This window comes from Mauremys mutica, chromosome 2 (assembly GCF_020497125.1).
Source record: "Mauremys mutica isolate MM-2020 ecotype Southern chromosome 2, ASM2049712v1, whole genome shotgun sequence".
Lineage (NCBI taxonomy): Eukaryota > Metazoa > Chordata > Testudines > Geoemydidae > Mauremys > Mauremys mutica.
Genome location: NC_059073.1, coordinates 296,877,221 through 296,897,505, shown reverse-complemented (window position 1 = coordinate 296,897,505; position 20,285 = coordinate 296,877,221). Strand labels below are relative to the sequence as shown.

The 20,285-nt window shown below is 49.4% G+C and overlaps 1 protein-coding gene across 5 annotated transcripts in view; it reads left to right on the top strand.

The window, feature by feature from the left end:
- The first annotated feature begins 1,545 nt into the window (after positions 1-1,545).
- The window catches only part of LOC123365053 (ATP-binding cassette sub-family F member 2), a 32,510-nt gene continuing 13,770 nt past the window's right edge, over positions 1,546-20,285 (top strand). The window contains exons 1-13 of one of the 5 annotated variants that reach the window (XM_045007674.1): positions 1,546-1,685; positions 2,215-2,410; positions 4,639-4,851; positions 6,651-6,833; positions 7,204-7,375; positions 10,679-10,774; positions 11,286-11,388; positions 11,610-11,705; positions 11,798-11,917; positions 12,524-12,613; positions 12,857-12,967; positions 18,217-18,279; positions 19,277-19,405. In XM_045007674.1, coding sequence (XP_044863609.1) covers positions 2,257-2,410; positions 4,639-4,851; positions 6,651-6,833; positions 7,204-7,375; positions 10,679-10,774; positions 11,286-11,388; positions 11,610-11,705; positions 11,798-11,917; positions 12,524-12,613; positions 12,857-12,967; positions 18,217-18,279; positions 19,277-19,405 — 1,530 coding nt within the window. In that variant the 5' untranslated portion in view covers positions 1,546-1,685; positions 2,215-2,256. The other 4 variants (XM_045007676.1, XM_045007677.1, XM_045007675.1 and 1 more) reach the window with 4 other exon arrangements.

Sequence of the window (20,285 nt, the reverse complement as noted above, 5' to 3'; positions counted from 1 at the left end):
CCGACTCCCGCCCCAGGGGCCGATCTGCCCCGGGACCGTCCCATCACTGCCCCTGCAGGGCCCCTTGCTCTGCAGCTCCCGCTGCTGTCCGTGCTGGCCAGCGTCTGCATTAGCCGGACCACTGGGCGGATTCCATCAATTTGTGTGTTCCAGGCCATAATTCCCAGGACAGTAGTCGGGGTGGGTGACTGCTACTGCGAGCAGCTGAGGCTGCCATGCAGATTGATAGCGCCCCCGTGAAGTCTCACAAAAGGCAAGGAAGTGTTTTATGGGAATGGAATCTTGACGCATCTGCACTCAGCAGGAAAATGCCCCATCACAATTTGCGAGACCCTGTTTCTTCCTCCCCGATGCAATCTCCCTCCTCTCCAAGGGAAGACACCAGTCCCATCTCCAGGTTTTTACTGTAAGCCTTCTGGGGGCAGGAACTGCCTTTTGTTTTACTGATGTACAGCACCTGGCACTGGGTCTGGGACCATAACTAGGGCTGGTAGGCATTAAGCTAATGGAAATAATAATAATGATAAAGCAATGACAAGAAGCAAATACAGATTTGTACCTGACCCAAGAGGTATCAATCTGCTACCCCATATGACCCCCTCCTGGGCATGTGTTACCCCACACGCTGTGTGACCCCATTTTGGGTTTGTGTTTCCCCTCTCCCAAGGCATTGCCCTGACACCAACCAGTATTCAGGAATGATCAGTTTTATGTTCATGGGACACATTTCCAGGGGGAGGAACCAGTGCTTAATTACTAATGAAAGAAGTGCTAGAGCTCAAGAATTTTTTTACTTTCATAACTGACATGGCAAGTCCGAAGGTGCCAGGGCTCTGAACTGCCAGCCCCGGGAGTGCCGGGCTCTGAACTGCCTGGCCCGGAGCCAGGCTCTGAACTGCCAGGCCTGGAGGTGCCAGGGCTATGAGCTGCGAAGCCAGGAGGTGCTGGGGCTCTGAACTGCCAGGCCCAGAAGTGCCAGGGCCATGAACTGCCAGGCCTGGAGGTGCCAGGGATCTGAATTGCCCGGCCCGGAGGTGCCGGGGCTCTGAGCTGCGAAGCCCGGAGGTGCCGGGGCTCTGAACTGCCAGGCCCAGAGGTGTCGGGCTCTGAGCTGAGAAGCCCAGAGGTGCCAGGGCCATGAACTGCCAGGCCTGGAGGTGCCAGGCTCTGACCTGCCCAGCCCGGAGGTGCCGGGGCCATGAACTGCCAGGCCCAGAGGTGCCGGGGCCATGAACTGCCAGACCCGGAGGGGATGGGCCATGAACTGCGAAACCCAGAGGTGCCGGTGCTCTGAACCGCCAGGCCCGGAGGTGCCGGGGCTCTGAACCGCCAGGCCCAGACGTGCCGGGGCCATAAACTGCCAGGCCCGGAGGAGTCGGGGCTCTGAGCTGCGAAGCCCGGAGGTGCCGGGTGCGGGGATGCTGGGCCGTTTATTGGTGAGAAACCGCGCGACCAGGTACTACATTTCCCAAGGGCCCTGGGGCTCGGTGCGGTGCATGCTGGGAGTCGGAGGCCCGTCTGGGCCAGTCTCTTCTGACTCTATTTCCCAGAGTGTCATGAGGCCCGGCGAGAAGTGACGTTTCACGTGGCGATTGGCGGTAGGGCCGGAGGGGGCGGAGCGTGCGCACGCGGTGGCAGCAGTTCTGTTGCGACAGACGGAAAAGCGCGGAGGAGCCGGGCGGCTGGTGAGTCGCGCGCGGCCGGGGGAAGTTGTTTGGGCCTTACCGGCATCCGGTCGCTGCTTCGCCGGCGCCTCCGGGCGAGCTGAGGTCCGGCCCCCGCCTGTTGGAGCTGGGGGTCAGCGGCGGCCCTGCGCCTCCCGGCAGCTGCTCCGCGAGATCGGAGACGACAGGGCGCCCCTCACCGCGGCGCCGCGCCACTCCGCCCCGCCTCGCCAGCAGCCGCGCTCCGGCCCCTCCCAGCGCCCGCTGCTCCCTCGCAGCCCGCGGTCTGCCGGCCACGTCCCGGCCTGGCCGCAGCTGAAGAGCCGAGCGGCCCTTCTCGGGGGGCTGCGGGTGACCTCGGAGTAATGGGGGGTGATGGACTCGCTCTGAGGCTCAGAGTTCAGAGGTGGGAGGACCCGTAATACAGGAACCTGCGACTAGGCCAGAGTTAAGGGGGTGTAAATTGTAATGGGAGCTCGGGAAAGGGGCTCAGCCCCGGGGGTCTGTGCCAGGCCTTGGCTTCTGTCTAATGGAGTTCTTCCTCCTCTAGCTAAGAGGTGAAAACATTATCTAAGAGCTGTGACCTGTAACCATGCCCTCTGACCTGGCCAAGAAGAAGGCAGCCAAGAAGAAAGAGGCAGCCAAAGCTCGCCAACGGCCGAAGAAAACCCCAGAGGAGAATGGGGACGCCGAGATTGAGCAACAGGAGATGAAGAATGAGGAGGCCAATGGGACAGAAGGGTCAGGTGAGAAAGGAGCATCCTCTGTTGGACTGTTTCCTTTCCCTGGGTAGCTAAGCTTGTCAGGTGTCTCCCAGCTCAGCACTGTCTGTGCCAACAGTGTTTAATTGCAGGGCTTGGCAGTTCAGAGCCCAGGCACCTCTGGGCTTGCTGCATCAGTTATTGATGTAAAAAAAACTGCTTGAGCCCCGGCATCTTTTTTTATTACAAATTAAGCACTGTGTGCTGCTCTCTTGCAGCTTGGGTTTCCTCCAGCTGACTGGTTCAAGGAACCCTCCACTTCTGTGGAGGTCAGATGCTGGCATCTGAGTGGCACAGGATATTTGGCAGAATTTCTACAATATTGTATCTTATGGAGTTAGCTTGGTTGCTTGTACACGTGCTTCTGTCTCAGGAGCATATAACACAACAAAGACTGATAGATAGCAAAGGTGCTGAACTGGATTACGCTAGAAACTAACCCCAGGCTATTAGATCCCTATCAGTGAAAATATCTCGGCTCCTTAGCTCATGCTGTACCCTGATAATACACTGTCCAAAACTGCCATCTATATCTAACTGGTAAGAAGGCTCCCTCCATTTCCCTTGGACAGTAATCTGGATGCAGTTCATGGGTTCGTCACCCACAGGCAAGACTACAGCAACTCTTCCTACCTGGGTGTAGACTAGGTCCTTGTCTACACTAAAGGGAAAAGTCGATCTAAGCGACTCAACTTGGGTTTCGTGAATAGTGTAACTCAAATCAACATAGCTTAGATCTACTTACTGTGGGGTCCACACTACGTGAAGTCGAGTCTTCTCGATCAGGTGGAGTACAGGAGTCCACGGGAGAGCGATCAGAGGTCAATTTAGCAGGTCTTCACTAGACCTGCTAAATTGACCGCTGATGCATCGATCGCCACAGCGTGGATCCTCCGGTAAGTGTAGACAAGCCCTAAGACCTTACAGAGTAGCAACAGATGGTGCTGTTGTGGCAGCATGCCACAGAAGCAGATGTATTGCAGACTTTCATGGCATACAGTTGCTTTGATCTGCACTGGTTCTCTGCCGCTACTGGAACCACTCTAGGGTTTGGGGTTTCTTATTTTCAGTCTATTGGCATATAGGCCTAAGCTGTGTTTTGACTGTCTCTTTCTGAGATGTATCTGGCACACCAAGACTAGCAGAGTTTGGATAGCTTGATGGGAGAGACCCTTCCCATAGGGGACAATTGGCCTGGTATTCCCTTGTAGAGGAAACAGGAAAGATTCCTATCTTTGCAGTAGTGTGTTGACTTCACAACAGATGTGGAACAGGAGGAAACAGGGTTCTTCTAGAGGTGGTATGCCAGCAGGGCTGTAACCAGGGCAGGGTGCAAAGATGGGGGTGGGGGAGTGGAAAAATGACAGAAATAAACATGAGGGGGGTGCAAATGTGCTTGCGCGACTGAGGCACTAAAATGCCTAGTTACATTTCTGTATGCCAGGCAGTCATGGTACCAGAATCCCATGGAGTAGGTTGTACTGTAAAGTACTTTTTTTTCTGTATAGTTGCCTGGGACCATCCCACATCTGTGTAGCATGCAAAGAGATTCTGGGGGAATAAATCTGTTAGAGGTACCATCATCCAGTGGTCAGGGCACTAAACTGGGACCTGAGAGACTTGGGTTCTATTACTGGCTCTGCCACTGACCTGCTCTGTGGTCTTGGGCAAGTCACTCCCTCTCCTGTCTCTTCCCCCTTCCACCTTTTATCTGTCTGGTTGAGCAAGCAAAGGTGAGACCTAATGCTCAATGGCATTTCTGCCTGTCTGTAATGTGGTACCTTTTGAAGACCACATCCGATCAATTCCAAAACTTCAGGGAATGTTCTGGGCATCAGTGGGAAGAACCCTATTGATTTTGCTGACAGTTGGAAAACCCACACATCTGAAAAGCCTGATTTCCACACAGTGCCCCCTATGGTGCTGTAGGCAGAGGAACACCTTGACATCAGAGGTAATTCAGCCAGTCATTACTCACTCACCAATTGATTTGCATACTTCAATCCCATTGGGTGAACTGAATCAGCAAATGAAACTGCACTAAACATGGTGACTCTGCCTGCTTAGCTGAGCAAGTGAGCTGCTTCTTGTCCTGGGGAATAGTGCTGGGGCTGGGGAAGACCCCCACATCATTTTGGGTGCTGGGGGTGGAGTGAGGGCTGCTATGGGGACCATGGGTTAGTCCTTGTCTTTTGGCCTGTCTCCGCATGCAGAGATAGATGCTTTGACGAAGGAGCTGGAGGACTTTGAGCTGAAGAAAGCAGCTGCTCGCGCTGTCACTGGGGTGCTGGCCTCCCACCCCAACAGCACTGACGTGCACATCATTAACCTCTCGCTGACCTTCCATGGACAGGAGCTGCTGAGCGACACAAAACTCGAGCTGAACTCAGGGCGTCGCTATGGGCTTATCGGGCTCAATGGGATAGGTGAGATTGGGGGGTGCTGTGTGCATGTGGGGCAAGAGTTTCTCAGTGCTGGCTTGGGGAAACGATGCTCTGGGGGGGTCAGTGAACTGGTGGTGAGCTGCAGGATGCAAAACCTCAGTGATGCCGGAGAGAGGAGCAGGAAAAAACAGAGCGAGACTCAGCTGGGGCAGTGCAGCAAATACACCTGGGGGACCTGCCCTCATCCCAGGGAGATCCATGGGGGAGTAAAACAGGAAAGGAAGCTAGATGGATTTGCATTGCAGCTTTCTGTTGTGTATTTAGCAGCATTGGTGTCACAGTGCAGGGAGGTCATGGTGACCATGATTCCCTTCTTGAAATCCTGCCCTCTCTTGGCTTCTTTGACTCTGTCCTCTCCTGGTTCTACGCCTACCTCTCTAATGGAGGAGCCTGCTCCTCTGTCTTCCAACGGTTCCCTGTGGTTTCCACAGGGCTCTGTCCTTGATTTCTCCTCTTCTCTCTCCACCTTATTTCTGGGTAATCTCATACGCAAACACAAATTCAGCTACTATCTCTTTGTGGATGATTCACCTCTCTACTCCAGACCTGTCTCTTTCTGACCAAGCTTAAAACCTCAGTCTGTCTCTTAGACATGTCCTTGTGGATGTCTAACCATCAGCTCGAGCTTAACATGGGTAAAACAGAGCTCCTTATCACTCTCCCTGCTATCTTATTTTCTGATCACTATGGACAACACCACCCCCCTGCCTGTCACTAATGCTCATAACCTGGGAGTCACATTGGAGTCAGACCTCCCTCAACGTCTTCATGTCCAGGATGTATCTAAATCTGTCTGATTCTTTCTACATAATATCTAAGATACGGTCTTTCCTATCCATGCACTCAGCTAAAATTCTCTACCAAGCTCTCAGCATCTCGCTTCTTCATTACTGCAACATCCATATCTCTGTTCTTGACAAATGTAGTGTTGCCCTACTAATACCCGTTCAGGATACTGCTGCAAAGATCGTTTTCCTAGCCTGTCACTTTGACCACGTCAGCCCTCTCCTTGAATTCCTCCACTGGCTCCCCCTTCTCTATCATCTCAAACTGCTTGTCTTCACTTTCAAGCCACGTCATAATTAGTCCCAGCTCTAGCTATCAAATATATGGAGATACACCTATCTCATAGAACTGGAAGGGACCTTGAAAGGTCATCAAGTCCAGTCCCCTGCCTTCACTAGCAGAACCAAGTACTGATTTTTTTGCCCTAGATCCCTAAATGGCCCCCTCAAGGATTTAACTCACAATCCTGGGCTTAGCAGGCCAATGCGCAAACCACTGAGCTATCCCTCCCCCCTATCATTTCTCTGTTTGATGCTTGCCTCTGATCATTCAATGCCAGCCTCCAGTGTCCACTTGTTACATTTTCTAACACCTTTGTGTTTTCTCCCAGGCTGCCCCACATGCTTGGGAGGTGCTTCCCATAAATATCTGCAGAGGTGCCTCCTTATCTACTTTCCAGACTATCCTTAAAACTCTCCTTTCCGATGATCCTACATAAAACTTGACAATTACTCTGCTAGTGTGCAAACACCACTGTCTTATTGTTTTTTCGTGCTCCCCTGTCTGTACCTATCTGTTGTTTCTTGCCTTACATTTATACTGTGAGCCCCTCGGGGCAGGGACTGTCTTTTTGTTCTGTTTGTACGGTACCTACCACAGTAGGTTCCTGATTTGGCTCCTAGGTGCCATGGTAATTCACATCGTAATAACTGCAATCACTTCCAATGCGAGACAATAACAGGAGGGTGTTTGTCTGCCTGCCTGCCTGCACATAGGAAAGTCCATGCTCCTGTCTGCTATCGGGAAGCGGGAAGTGCCAATCCCAGAGCACATTGACATCTATCACCTGACCCGGGAGATGCCTCCTAGTGAGAAGACACCACTACAGTGTGTGATGGAGGTGGATACAGAGAGGGCCATGCTGGAGCGGGAAGCTGAGCGGCTGGCTCACGAGGATGGTAATGCTCGAGGGGGGGCTTCATGTAGGCAGGGAATCCCCCTGGGGGAAGGGAGCTCTTACTCAGGCTCTTTACCAAAGCTTTCACAGGGCATGAAGCCTGACTCTGCTGCCAAGCTCTAGCTGGAGACTTCTGGGGAGCACTGCTCTTTCTCCAGCAGCACAACAGCTCCTGCCATTCAAACCAGAGTGGAGCTTGCTGTGGGGTCCCTGCCTTGGGAGGGGGTTTGTGAACCAGGGGGCAGAGAGGTAACCCATAGCAGCTGCAGGCAGCGGTGATGAGGGACATATGTGGAGAGTGGGACACTGGTGGGGACTCAGAATGGTGGGGTGCTGGTGCGGGTGCTGACTGGCAAAGTCTTCTCTTGCAGCGGAGTGTGAGAAGCTGATGGAGCTGTATGAACGTCTGGAGGAGCTAGACGCCGATAAGGCAGAGGTGCGGGCCTCACGGATCCTGTACGGTTTGGGGTTCACTCCAGCGATGCAGAGGAAGAAGCTGAAAGATTTTAGTGGCGGCTGGCGAATGAGGGTGGCTCTCGCCAGGTGAGTGCTACACTAAGTGTTCCCTCCCTGGGGACTCCCCTCTTCTCTGTGCCTCCACTGTATCAGCCTGGAACAGATCTCTGGGGAGGTGGTGGGAGTTGCTTTCTGGACATCCACCCTCCAAGCTGGGCTGGGGAAAGTATTTGAAGACTGCTATAAAAAAGATGCAGAAAAATTGTTGTCTCTTGCCACAGAGAGCAGGACAAGAGGCAATGAGTTCAAACTACATGATAGCAGATTTAAATTAAATCTCAGGAAAAAAATTCCTAACTGTAAGAACAGTAGAATAATGGAACAAATTTAGGGAAGTCATGGAATCTCCTTCAATGGAAGTTTTCAAAAAGAGGCTGGGTAGCCTCTGTCTTGCATGGCTTAGACACCACAAATGGTGCATCTTGGTAGGGGTTAAACTAGATGATCTTTTGCGGTCCCTTCTAACCCTGTAGTTTTATGATGCTCCATGTTTCAGTTATCCCCATATTGACTGGGTACATGTCACCTCAGGATGAAATGCAGAGACAAAATTTCTCAGTACTTTAAATGACTGTTTCTTGGAGCAGCTGGTACAGGAACCCATAAGGGAAGAGGCAACTCTCAATTTAGTCCTGAGTGGAGCGCAAGATCTGGTCCAAGAGGTAATTATAACAGGACCGCTTGGAAATAGTGACCATAATACAATAACTTTTAACATTCCTGGGGTGGGAAGAACACCTCAACAGCCCGACACTGTGGCATTTAACTTCAGAAAGGGGAACTATGCAAAAATGAGGAGGTTAGTTAAACAGAAATTAAAAGGTACAGTGACTAAAGTGAAATCCCTGCAAGCTGCATGGACACTTTTCAAAGACACCATAATAGAGGACAAACTTAAATATATACCCCAAATTAAAAAACACAGTAAAAGAACTAAAAAAGAGACACCGTGGCTTAACAACCATTTAAAAGAAGCAATGAGAGATAAAAAGACATCTTTTTAAAAAGTGGAAGTCAAATCCTAGTGAGGTAAATAGAAAGGAGCATAAACACTGCCAAATTAAGTGTAAAAATATAATAAGAAAAGCCAAAAAGGAGTTATCATAACTATAAAGGGAAGGGTAACAGCCCTCCTGTGTACAATACTATAAAATCCCTTCTCACCAGACACACCAAAATCCTTTTACCTGTAAAGGATTAAGAAGCTCAGGTAACCTGGCTGACACCTGACCCAGAGCTTCTTAACCCTTTACAGGTAAAAGGATTTTGGTGTGTCTGGTGAGAAGGGATTTTATAGTATTGTACACAGGAGGGCTGTTACCCTTCCCTTTATAGTTATGACAGGAGTTTGAAGAACTCAAAAGGTAATAACAAAATGTTTAAGTACATCAGAAGCTGGAAGCCTGCTAAACAAACAGTGGGGTCCCTGGACGATCGAGATACAAAAGGAGCGCTTAAAGACAATAAAGTCATTGCAGAGAAACTCAATTAATTCTTTGCTTCAGTGTTCACGGCTGAGGATGTTAGGGAGATTCCCAAACCTGAGTCATCCTTTGTAGGTGACAAATCTGAGGAATTGTCACAGATTGAAGTGTTACTAGAGGAGGTTTTGGAATTAATTGATAAATTTAACAGTAACAAGTCACCGGGACCAGATGGCATTCACCCAAGAGTTCTGAAACAACTCAAATGTGAAATTGCGGGACTATTAACTAAGGTTTGTAACCTGTCCTTTAAATTGGCTTCGGTACCCAATGGCTGGAAGTTAGCTAATGTAACACCAATATTTAAAAAGGGCTCTAGAGGTGATCCCGGCAATTACAGACTGGTAAGTCTAACGTCAGTACTGGGCAAATTGTTTCAACTAATCATAAAGAATAAAATTGTCAGACACACAGAAGAACGTAAATCGTTGGGCAAAAGTCAACATGGTTTCTGTAAGGGGAAATCGTGTCTTACTAATCTATTAGAGTTCTTTGAAGGGGTCAACAAACATGTGGACAAGGGGGATCCAGTGGACATAGTGTACTTAGATTTCCAGAAGGCCTTTGACAACGTCCCTCACCAAAGGCTCTTACGTAAATTAATTTGTCATGGGATAAGAGGGAAGATCCTTTCATGGATTGAGAACTGGTTAAATGATAGGGAACAAAGGGTAGGAATAAATGGTAAATTTTCAGAATGGAGAGGGGTAGCTAGTGGTGTTCCCCAAAGGTCAGTCCTAGGACCAATCCTATTCAACTTACTCATAAATGACCTGGAGAAAGGGGTAAAAAGTGAGGTGGCGCAGTTTGCAGATTATCCTAAACTGCTCAAGATAGTTAAGACCAAAGCAGACTGTGAAGAACTTCAGAAAGATCTCACAAAACTAAGTGATTGGGCAACAAAATGGCAAATGAAATTTAATGTGGTTAAATGTAAAGTAATGCATGTTGGAAAAAATAACCCCAACTATACATACAGTGTGACGGGGGCTAATTGAGCTACAACTAATCAGGAAAGAGATCTTGGAGTCATCGTGGATAGTTCTCTGAAGACGTCCATGCAGTGTGCAGCGGCAGTCAAAAAAGCAAACAGGATGTTAGGAGTCATTCAAAAAGGAATAGAGAATAAGGTGGAGAATATCTTATTGCCCTTATATAAATCCATGGTATGCCTACATCTTGAATACTGCATACAGATGTGGTCTCCTCATCTCGAAAAAGATATACTGGTATTAGAAAAGGTTCAGAGAAGAGCAACTATAAAGATTAGGGGTTTAGAACTTGTCCCATATGAGGAGAGATTAAAGAGGCTAGGACTTTCCATCTTGGAAAAGAGGAGACTAAGAGGGGGCATGATAGAGGTCTATAAAATCATGAGTGGTGTGGAGAAATTGAATAAGGAAAAGTTATTTACTTGTTCCTATAATATAAGAACTAGGGGCCACCAAATAAAATTAATGGGCAGCAGGTTTAAAACAAATAAAAGGAAGTTCTTCTTCACACAGCACACAGTCAATCTGTGGAACTCCTTGCCTGAGGAGGTTGTGAAGGCTAGGACTATAACAGGATTTAAAAGAGAACTAAATACATTCATGGAGGTTAAGTCCATTAATGGCTATTGGCCAGGATGGGTAAGGAATGGTGTTCTTAGCCTCTGTTTGTCAGAGGGTGGAGATGGATGGCAGGAGAGAGATCACTTGATCATTACCTGTTAGGTTCACTCCCTCTGGGACCTCTGGCATTGGTCACTGTCGGTAGACAGGATACTGGGCTGGATGGATCTTTGATCTGACCCAGTATGGCCATTCTTATGTTCTATTCACTACCTTTCTCCTGGCCTCTGCAGAGCTCTCTTCATTCGGCCATTCATGCTGCTGCTGGACGAGCCCACAAACCACCTGGACCTGGATGCCTGTGTGTGGCTGGAAGAGGAGCTGAAAACGTAAGCATGGCTGGAGGGAAGCTATTGCTGTGCTCTGGTGCCTGTGCACCCTGCTGGGGCATCCCAGCACAGCTTGCTCCCGGGAGCAATCGCTCCCGGTAGCTGTTCTGTGGGTGCTACCTGTGGATGTGTCTCTTTGCATTATGGTGGCACTGAGGTCCCATTGTGCAGGGTGCTAAATGGACTTTAGGAGTGTCCATGCCCAAAAGGACTCTCGCTGGGAGGCATTACTGAATTAGTATTTCCCATGGAGCAGACTAGGTCCTCCAAAAAGTGTGTGTCAGGCAGAATGGACAGGAAAGAGGCCCTGATTGTGGTGAGGGATCATTCTCTTTCCTGGGACTGGGCCCAGCAGCTTTCCCTAAAGCTCTTACAGCACCTGGTTCTCTGTAGTGGGAGGGAATCCAGAGTGGTTCTTAGTGCACATGAACCCCTCCTGGTCCCTGGCAGGGCTGCCAGCCTAGGAATCTCATCTCAGACGGATCTCTAATAGCTCTGTGTGGTGCTGCAGGTTCAAACGGATCCTTGTGCTGATCTCCCACTCCCAGGACTTCCTGAATGGCATCTGCACAAACATCATCCACATGCACAACCGCAAACTGAAGTATTACACGGTGAGTGAATGGGGCCAGGGTGTGACAAGCTCCTGGGATGGGGGAGGAGGAGACCCCTGTTTAGGCCACCGACTCCATCCCAGACCCAACCCTGGCTGCAGGGCAGGAATGTGCAGTCTAGAGAGCACCTGCTTGCAAGAGGCCTGGGCAGCTTGCTTCAGCTTTATGCAGGGAGGGCGTGGCCTTTGGGAGCTCTCATGGGCTGTGGTCTCTCCCTCCAGGGAAATTATGATCAGTACGTGAAGACCCGTCTGGAGTTGGAAGAAAATCAGATGAAGCGTTTCCATTGGGAGCAGGATCAGATTGCCCACATGAAGGTATCTATTTAACTGGACTGTAGTTCTCTGTCTTCCCCCACATGCACCCCATTGTAGCAGCTGCCGCAAGGTAATCCCTTGTCTTATTACAGAATTACATTGCACGATTCGGTCATGGCAGTGCCAAGCTGGCCAGGCAGGCCCAAAGCAAAGAGAAGACCCTTCAGAAAATGATGGCTTCCGGGCTAACGGAGAAGGTGGTGAATGATAAGGTAGGCTGGAGAAGCGGGGCTGTCTGTGGGAGATAAGGACTATAAATATGGCTGGAGAAGTAAAATGAGCTGCAGCTGGGAAGAATCATCAGAACTGGAAGCACAGGGGGGCGGGGGGCTCCAGCTCTAACAGAAGACTGGCCACAGGAGAATGCATTTGGGTCTACTAGACAGAGGCTTCTTGTCCCAGCAAGGGGGTGAAGGCTTGTCCAACCCTCCCAAGAGATCCAAAGCAAAGCAAGGAATGCTGAATGGCTGTGGGGGTGGGGAACAGCCCCTCCCTTCAGCTGAAGGATTAAAGTAGGGTGGAGATATGAACACACCTACCCCTCAAAGGAAGCAGAATGGGTATGCAGATGCCGGCAATGGGCAGAATGTCATAGCAAGCCTCCAGCTAGTGAGTTACAGACCTGCTTGACCTGGTGGCCTCTAGGAGCAACTTGTAAAGCCATCAACTGCTCCCTGGCATCATGGTGCTTTCTGGGCTCCAGGGATGCAGGCAGTTGCTCCTCCATACTTGGAAGCCAAGTCATATTGGAACTGCAGGGCTCCCCTGGTACCCTGGGTGGGGCAGGAACTTAACATGGGGATGTGTTTTGTTCCCAGACTCTGTCGTTTTATTTCCCACCATGCGGGAAAATCCCCCCTCCTGTCATCATGGTGCAGAATGTCAGCTTCAAGTACATGAAGGATGGGGTGAGTGTTCTCCGTCCCCAAGCACACTCGGTGCAGTGCCTGCCTGGGTTGCATGAAGGTTCCCCCCTCCCCTTGTTTGGATCCTGGGGCCACTGACCCAGCTTCCCCATCAGGCCGCAGCATGGGGAGGGGCTCAGCTCTTGCAGCTGTGGCTTATCAGAAGTGCCCCAGCTGGGCCTGCACATCAGCTTCCCAGGTGCTTTTGGGGGGTGCCCCTCTCACGGTCTCCCCTGTGGATTGCAGCCCTGGATCTATAATAACCTGGAGTTCGGGATTGACCTGGACACACGTGTGGCACTTGTGGGACCCAATGGTGCTGGGAAGTCAACGCTGCTGAAACTGCTCACAGGAGAGGTATGCTTCCTGTATGGCTGTCTCCCCTTTTTTTCCCCACCCCCACAGCCCTGGTGTCACCTGCGGGAATGGACAGTGCCCAAAATGCTTCCTTGTACAGAGCCTCTGTTGTATCATTGTAGGTGGAATACATGGGTCCAAAGAGTCAAAGATGAACACTGACTGGGTCATGTTAGCAACATTAAACCGTTTCAAACAAGGTTGGGGGGTTTGTATACATAGACTTCAGCCTGCTTAGTACCATGGCAATCGTTGTTAATTTTTTTTAACCTTTCTATTAAAGATACAGAAAGGAAGGAAAACAGTTATAGCATTTTAAATATAAAGTATTAATAAGGCTTTAATTTTAACAACACTTCTTGTTCACTTCCCCCAAAAAGAGAAGTTCATAGAATATCGGGATTGGAAGGGACCTCAGGAGGTCATCTAGTCCAACCCCCTGATCGAAGCAGGACCAATTCCCAACTAAATAATCCCAGCCAGGACTTTATCAAGCCGGGCCTTAAAAACCCCTAAGGAAGGAGATTCTACCACCTCCCTAGGGAACCCATTCCAGTGCTTCACCACCCTCCTAGTAAAAAAGTTTTTCCTAATATCCCACCTAAACCTCCCCCACTGCAACTTGAGACCATTATTCCTTGTTCTGTCATCTGTTACCACTGAGAACAGTCTAGATCCATCCTCTTTGGAACCCCCTTTCAGGTAGTTGAAAGCAACTATAAAATCCCCCCCTCATTCTTCTCTTCTGCAGACTAAACAATCCCAGTTCCCTCACCCTCTCCTCATAAGTCATGTGCTCCAGCCCCCTAATCATTTTTGTTGCCCTCCCCTGGACTCTTTCCAATTTTTTCACATCCTTCTTGTAGTGTGGGGCCCAAATCTGGACACAGTTCCCCAGATGAGGCCTCACCAATGTCAAATAGAGGGGAATGATCATGTCCCTTGATCTGCTGGCAATGCCCCTACTTATACAGTCCAAAATGCTGTTAGCCTTCTTGGCAACAAGGGCACACTGACTCATATCCAGCTTCTCGTCCACTGTAACCCTTAGGTCCTTTTCTCCTGCCTAGCCATTCGGTCCCTAGTCTATAGCAGTCCATGGGATTCTTCCGTCCTTAGTTCAGGACTCTGCACTTATCCTTGTTGAACCTCATCAGGTTTCTTTTGGCCCAATCCTCTAATTTGTCTAGGTCCCTCTGTATCCTATCCCTACCGTCCAGCGTATCTATCATTCCTCCCAGTTAAGTGTCATCTGCAAACTTGCTGAGGGTGCAATCCATGCCATCCTCCAGATCATTAATGAAGATATTGAACAAAACCGGCCCCAGGACCTTGGGGCACTCTGCTTGATACCGGCTGCCAACTAGACATGGAGCCATTGATCACTACCTGTTGAGCCCGATGATCTAGCCAGCTTTCTATCCACCTTATAGTCCATTCATCCAGCCCATACTTCTTTAACTTGGTGGCAAGAATACTGTGGGAGACCGTATCAAAAGCTTTGCTAAAGTCAAGGAATAACATGTCCACTGCTTTCCCCTCATCCCCAGAGCCAATTATCTCCTCATAGAAGGCAATTAGCTTAGTCAGGCATAACTTGCCCTTGGTGAATCCATGCTGACTGTTCCTGATCACTTTCCTCTCCAAGTGCTTCAGAATTGGTTCCTTGGGGACCTGCTTCATGATTTTTCCATGAGGTGAGGCTGACTGGCCTGTAGTTCCCTGGATCCTCCTCCTTCCCATTTTTAAAGATGGGCACTACAGTAGCCTTTTACCAGTCGTCTAGGACCTCCCCCGACCGCCCATGAGTTTTCAAGGATAATGGCCAATGGCTCTGCAATCACATCCGCCAACTCCTTTAGCACCCTCGATGCAGTTCATCCGGTCCCATGGACTTGTGCTTGTCCAGCTTTTCTAAATAGTCCCGAACCACTTCTTTCTTCACAGAGGGCTGGTCACCTCCTCCCCATGTTGTGCTGCCCAGTGCAGCAGTATGGGAGCTGATTTTGTTCGTGAAGACAGAGGCAAAAAAAGCATTACTCTTAACATCTCTTGCTAGCTGCAACTCCAAGTGAGATTTGGCTTTCTTGATTTCACTCCTGCATGCCTGAGCAATATTTTGAGACTACTCCCCGGTCATTTGTCCAGTCTTCCACTTCTTGTAAGCTTCTTTTTTGTGTGTAAGATCAGCGAGGATTTCAGTGTTAAGCCAAGCTGGTTGTCTGCCATATTTACTATTCTTTCTACACATCGGGATGGTTTGTTCTTGCAATCTCAATAAGGATTCTTTAAAATAGAGCCAGCTCTCCTGGACTCCTTTCCCCCTCAAGTTATTCTCCCAGGGGATCCTGCCCATCAGTTCCCTGAGGGAGTCAGAATCTGCTTTTCTGAAGTCCAGGATCCGTATTCTGCTGCTCTCCTTTCTTCCTTGTGTCAGGATCCTGACCTTGACCATCTCATGGTCACTGCCTCCCAGGTTCCCATCCACTTTTGCTTCCCCTACTAATTCTTCCTGGTTTGTGAGCAGCAGATCAAGAAGAGCTCTGCCCCTAGTTGGTTCCTCTAGCACTTGCACCAGGAAATTGTCCCCTACACTTTCCAGAAACTTCCTGGATTGTCTGTGCACCGCTGTATTGCTCTCCCAGCAGATATCGGGGTGATTAAAGTCTCCCATGATAACCAGGGCCTGCGATCTAGTAACTTCTGCTAGTTACCTGCTAGGGGGGAGGGATAGCTCAGTGGTTTGAGCATTGGCCTGCTAAACCCAGGGTTGTGAGTTCAATCCTTGAGGAGGCACTTAGGGATCTGGGGCAAAAATTGGTCCTGCTAGTGAAGGCAGGGGGCTGGACTCGATGACCTTTCAAGGTCCCTTCCAGTTCTAGGAGATTGGTATATCTCCAATTATTATTACCTATTACCGGAAGAAAGCCTCGTCTACCTGCACCCCCTGGTCTGGTGGTCTATAGCAGACTCCTACCACGACGTCACCCTTGTTGCTCACACTTCTAAACTTAATCCAGAGACTCTCTCAGGTTTTTCTGCAGTTTCATACCGGAGCTCTGATCAGTCATACTGCTCTGTTGCATACAATGCAACTCCCCCACCTTTTCTGCTCTGCCTGTCCTTCCTGAACAGTTTATATCCATCCATGACAGTACTCCAGTCATGTGAGTTATCCCACCAAGTCTCTGTTATTTCAATCACATCATAGTTCCTTGATTGTGCCAGGACTTCCAGTTCTCCCTGCTTGTTTCCCAGGCTTCTTGCATTTGTGCATAGGCACTTAAGATAACTTGCTGATCGTCCTGCTTTCTCAGTATGAGGCAGGAGTCCTCCTCTCTTGCACTCTCCTGCTCATGCTTCCTCCCAGTATCCCACTTCCCCACTTACCTCAGGGCTTTGGTCTCCTTCCCCCTGTGAACCTAGTTTAAAGCCCTCCTCACTAGGTTAGCCAGCCTGCTTGCGAAGATGCTCTTCCCTCTTTTCGTTAGGTGGAGCCCGTCTCTGCCTAGCAATCCTCCTTCTTGCAACACCATCCCATGGTCAAAGAATCTAAAGCCTTCTCTCCAACACCACCTGTTTAGCCATTCTTTGACTTCCAAGATTCGACGGTCTCTACCTGGGCCTTTTCCTTGCACAGGGAGGATGGACGAGAACACCACTTGCGCCTCAAACTCCTTTATCCTTCTTCCCAGAGCCACGTAGTCTGCAGTGATCCGCTCAAGGTCATTCTTGGCAGTATCATTGGTGCCCATGTGGAGAAGCAGGAAGGGGTAGTGATCCGAGGGCTTGAGTCTCAGCAGTCTCTCCGTCACATCGTGAATCCTAGCTCCTGGCAAGCAGCAGACCTCTCAGTTTTCCTGGTCGGGGTGGCAGATAGATGACTCAGTCCCCCTGAGGCGGGAGTCTCCAACCACCACCACCCTCCTCCTTCTCTTAGGAGTGGTGGTTGTGGAACCCCCATCCCTAGGACAGTGCATCTCATGCCTTTCAATCGGCGTCTCCTTCTGCTCCCTTCCCTCAGATCTATCAACTAGTCCACTCTCCGCACTAATACCTGTGGAGCTAGTTGAAATGGGCTGACGCTGTCATTGTTAAAGTCCATCCCATTTCATAGAAAACAAAACAAGACAAACACTCACAAAAGGGGAAAGAGAAGAACAGCAAAGATAGAAAGTGCAGCATCTGGCTCTGATATTGGCATTCACTTGTAACTTCACTACTGGAAAAACACAAGCAGAGCACATGGTCTAATCAGCTGCTCCAAGACTTGTCTATCTTGTACCAGCATCAGGCTATGCAGGGCACTGCATTTAGCTACCTTTTCCTGGTCACAAGCTTAAAACAATGTTGCAAAATATACAGTCTTGGCGGGATAAGCAAGACTTGTGTTAGACAGAAGGAAAAAGTAGAGGGATGGGAAAGAGAAGAAATAAGGTGGAGAAGGAAAAGAACAGAACGGGGAAGGATGAGTGACAGTCTCACATCTCAGGTGATATTTAGGATTTAGCTGGAGCTGGTGGAACTGGTGGTGTCATCTGGCTCCATCTCTGTGGCCTGATCTGGTCAGGACATCTTTCAGGATTAGGATGAAGTTGGTCCAGGGTCCCAGGAGATGTTGGGCATGGCAGCTACAATGGTAAAGCTGGCTTCTTCCCTTTCTCTAGTTTTTCAGTCAGCCGGCATTGTGGTAGTCAGATTTCCTCCCCAATGTCTTTTCTTTTAAAAACCCTAAAAGGGGAGGGATGGGTGGAATAGCCCATCTCTCATTATTTTGCCCACTGCTTAGGACTAATTTCTGACACACCAATTTTGTTTCACTGATTTTTCAGTTCCACCCTTGTTTACAAAGCTTCATCTTAATACAGTCCTTGAGTTATATCAGGAGACCTTTTGTTTGGACTAATTCAGTCTTTCGTCCCATCAACACTTACTGTTATAGGTTATTGTGACACTGTATAAACTTTTATCCACTTACCCAGAGTTGAGCTCACAATTAGAATAAATTTGTAGGCCCAATTATTACAACACATGACCCACTTAGTGACCCTAAGAAGCACCCCCCGCCCCCGTTAAATTAGCATTGCAGGAGGGGAGAAGTGATAAGGCCACGGTGCATTGCTGCCACACTATTCAAGCCAGCAGTGCCAGCGGACTCCCATTGGCTGGAACAGGATAAAGTGGGCTATTGTGTGGGGGGGGTGGCTTGGCTGCCATTCCCTTGTGAAATGCCTTTGTCTTCCTTCCAGCTGCTGCCCACAGATGGGATGATTCGCAAACATTCGCATGTGAAAATTGGCAGATACCACCAGGTAATCCCTGCAGGGGCAGTGAGGAATGTCACAGGCTGCTGGGGGTGGCTACCCGGGAACAGAGGAGTCTCATCTCTCCATTCTTCTCCCCAGGCCCCTCCCCCAAGCCTGGTCTAAGAGTCTCTCTAGCTCCTGCTTGCTGGGCCACAGGCTGTGCCTCCAGGTGAAGAGGCGCCTCATTCCAAGCCCTGTGCTTTGCTGTGACTAATGGGGAAGAGCTGCTGCTCAGTGGAAGGGCTCTGGACTTCCTTCTAGCTTAGGGGTTGGCAACCTTTCAGAAGTGGTGTGCCGAGTCTTCATTTATTCACTCTAATTTAAGGTTTCGTGTGCCAGTAATACATTTTAACGTTTTTAGAAGGTCTCTTTCTATAAGTCTATAATATATAACTAAACTATTCTTGTATATAAAGTAAATAAGGTTTTTAAAATGTTTAAGAAGCTTCATTTAAAATTAAATTTAAAATGCAGAGCCCCCTGGACCGATGGCCAGGACCCGGGCAGTGTGAGTGCCACTAAAAATAAGCTTGCATGCCGCCTTCGGCATGCGTGCCATAGGTTGCCTACCCCTGTTCTAGCTCATGTCTCCTCTTGCCGAGTGTGGCTATTGAGCAGACCATGGTGGCAACCCCTGCTTCCCTTGGAAAGTGTGACACTGCTGCTCTGGGCCTGTCTGTTTTGTCTCTGATCCCTTGGAACGGAGACTGCAACTCTGTGCCTGGTACAGGACAAAGCGTGATGTTCTTTACAGAACTCCGTTTGATATGGAGGTCGCTTCCTTATGCCTTGTGAGCCTCTTACCACACTGAGGCGCTGGCAGGTATGGGTTGCTGTGATCTGGGGATGGAGGTGTATCTGAAATTCGGCCTCCCGCTCTCCAGCCCACGGAGGTGAAGAGGTTGTCGGGGCTGGGAGAGGCTTGCTGGCTATGAACTCACTCCCAGCAGGTGACTGGGATATCTGCTTGTGCTGGCCTGAAGTTGGTCTTCTCTTTGTCTAGCACTTGCAAGAGCAACTGGACTTGGACCTCTCACCCCTGGAGTACATGATGAAGTGTTACCCAGAAATCAAGGAGAAGGAGGAGATGAGGAAGATCATTGGCAGATATGGTCTGACTGGGAAGCAGCAGGTAGGTGTGGACTGCAGTGGGCATCTATTCCATGGGGTCTGCTCTTGCTGTGATAGTAGGGATGCAGAGCCACCATTGTCCTTTTTTTCACCTGCCAGCCATCTGGAGTTACTGGGCAGCAGGCTACACTGGGGAATGCAGGTGCAAGCCGTCTCGGGGCTGCGGCGGGGAGAGAGAACTCCCCCCAGCCCTCTCTCCCCGCAGCAGCACCTGGGCTGGGGCTGGGGGAGAGATACCTCTCCCCATCGCGGCAACTTGGGGCCAGGCTGGGGCCATTGATAGGCTGCTGTCGAGCCGCGCAGCTTAGAGGAAATTTAGCCAACCACCAAAGACTTGATTCCATCATCTCATGGAGCAGGTCCTCAAGGAATCCATTTTGAAGCACTTGGAGGAGAGGAAGGTGATCAGGAACAATCAACATGGATTCACCAAGGGCAAGTCATGCCTGATCAACCTGATTGCCTTCTATGATGAGATAACTGGCTCTGTGGATATGGGGAAAAGCGGTGGACATGATATATCTTGATTTTAGCAAAGCTTTTGGTACTGTCTCCCACAGTTTGCTTGCCAGGAAGTTTTAAAAAAGTATGGATTGGATGAATGGACTATAAGGTGGATAGAAAGCTGCAGGGTGGATTTGATTTAAATCAATTTGATTTAAATCACTAGTCAGGAAGACTTGATTTAATCATGAATTTCTACATAAACATGCATTCTTGTTGGTTGTTATAACCTTAATACATATTCTTCACAACTCAGATGTAGGTTTCATTTTTAGAAGGTACACGCTATATATTTTTAAGTGATTTATTTTGAAAACTTTTCAGATTAGTTTTACAGCTATATCAGAATTAATGATTGTTTGGTTATTTCATTTACC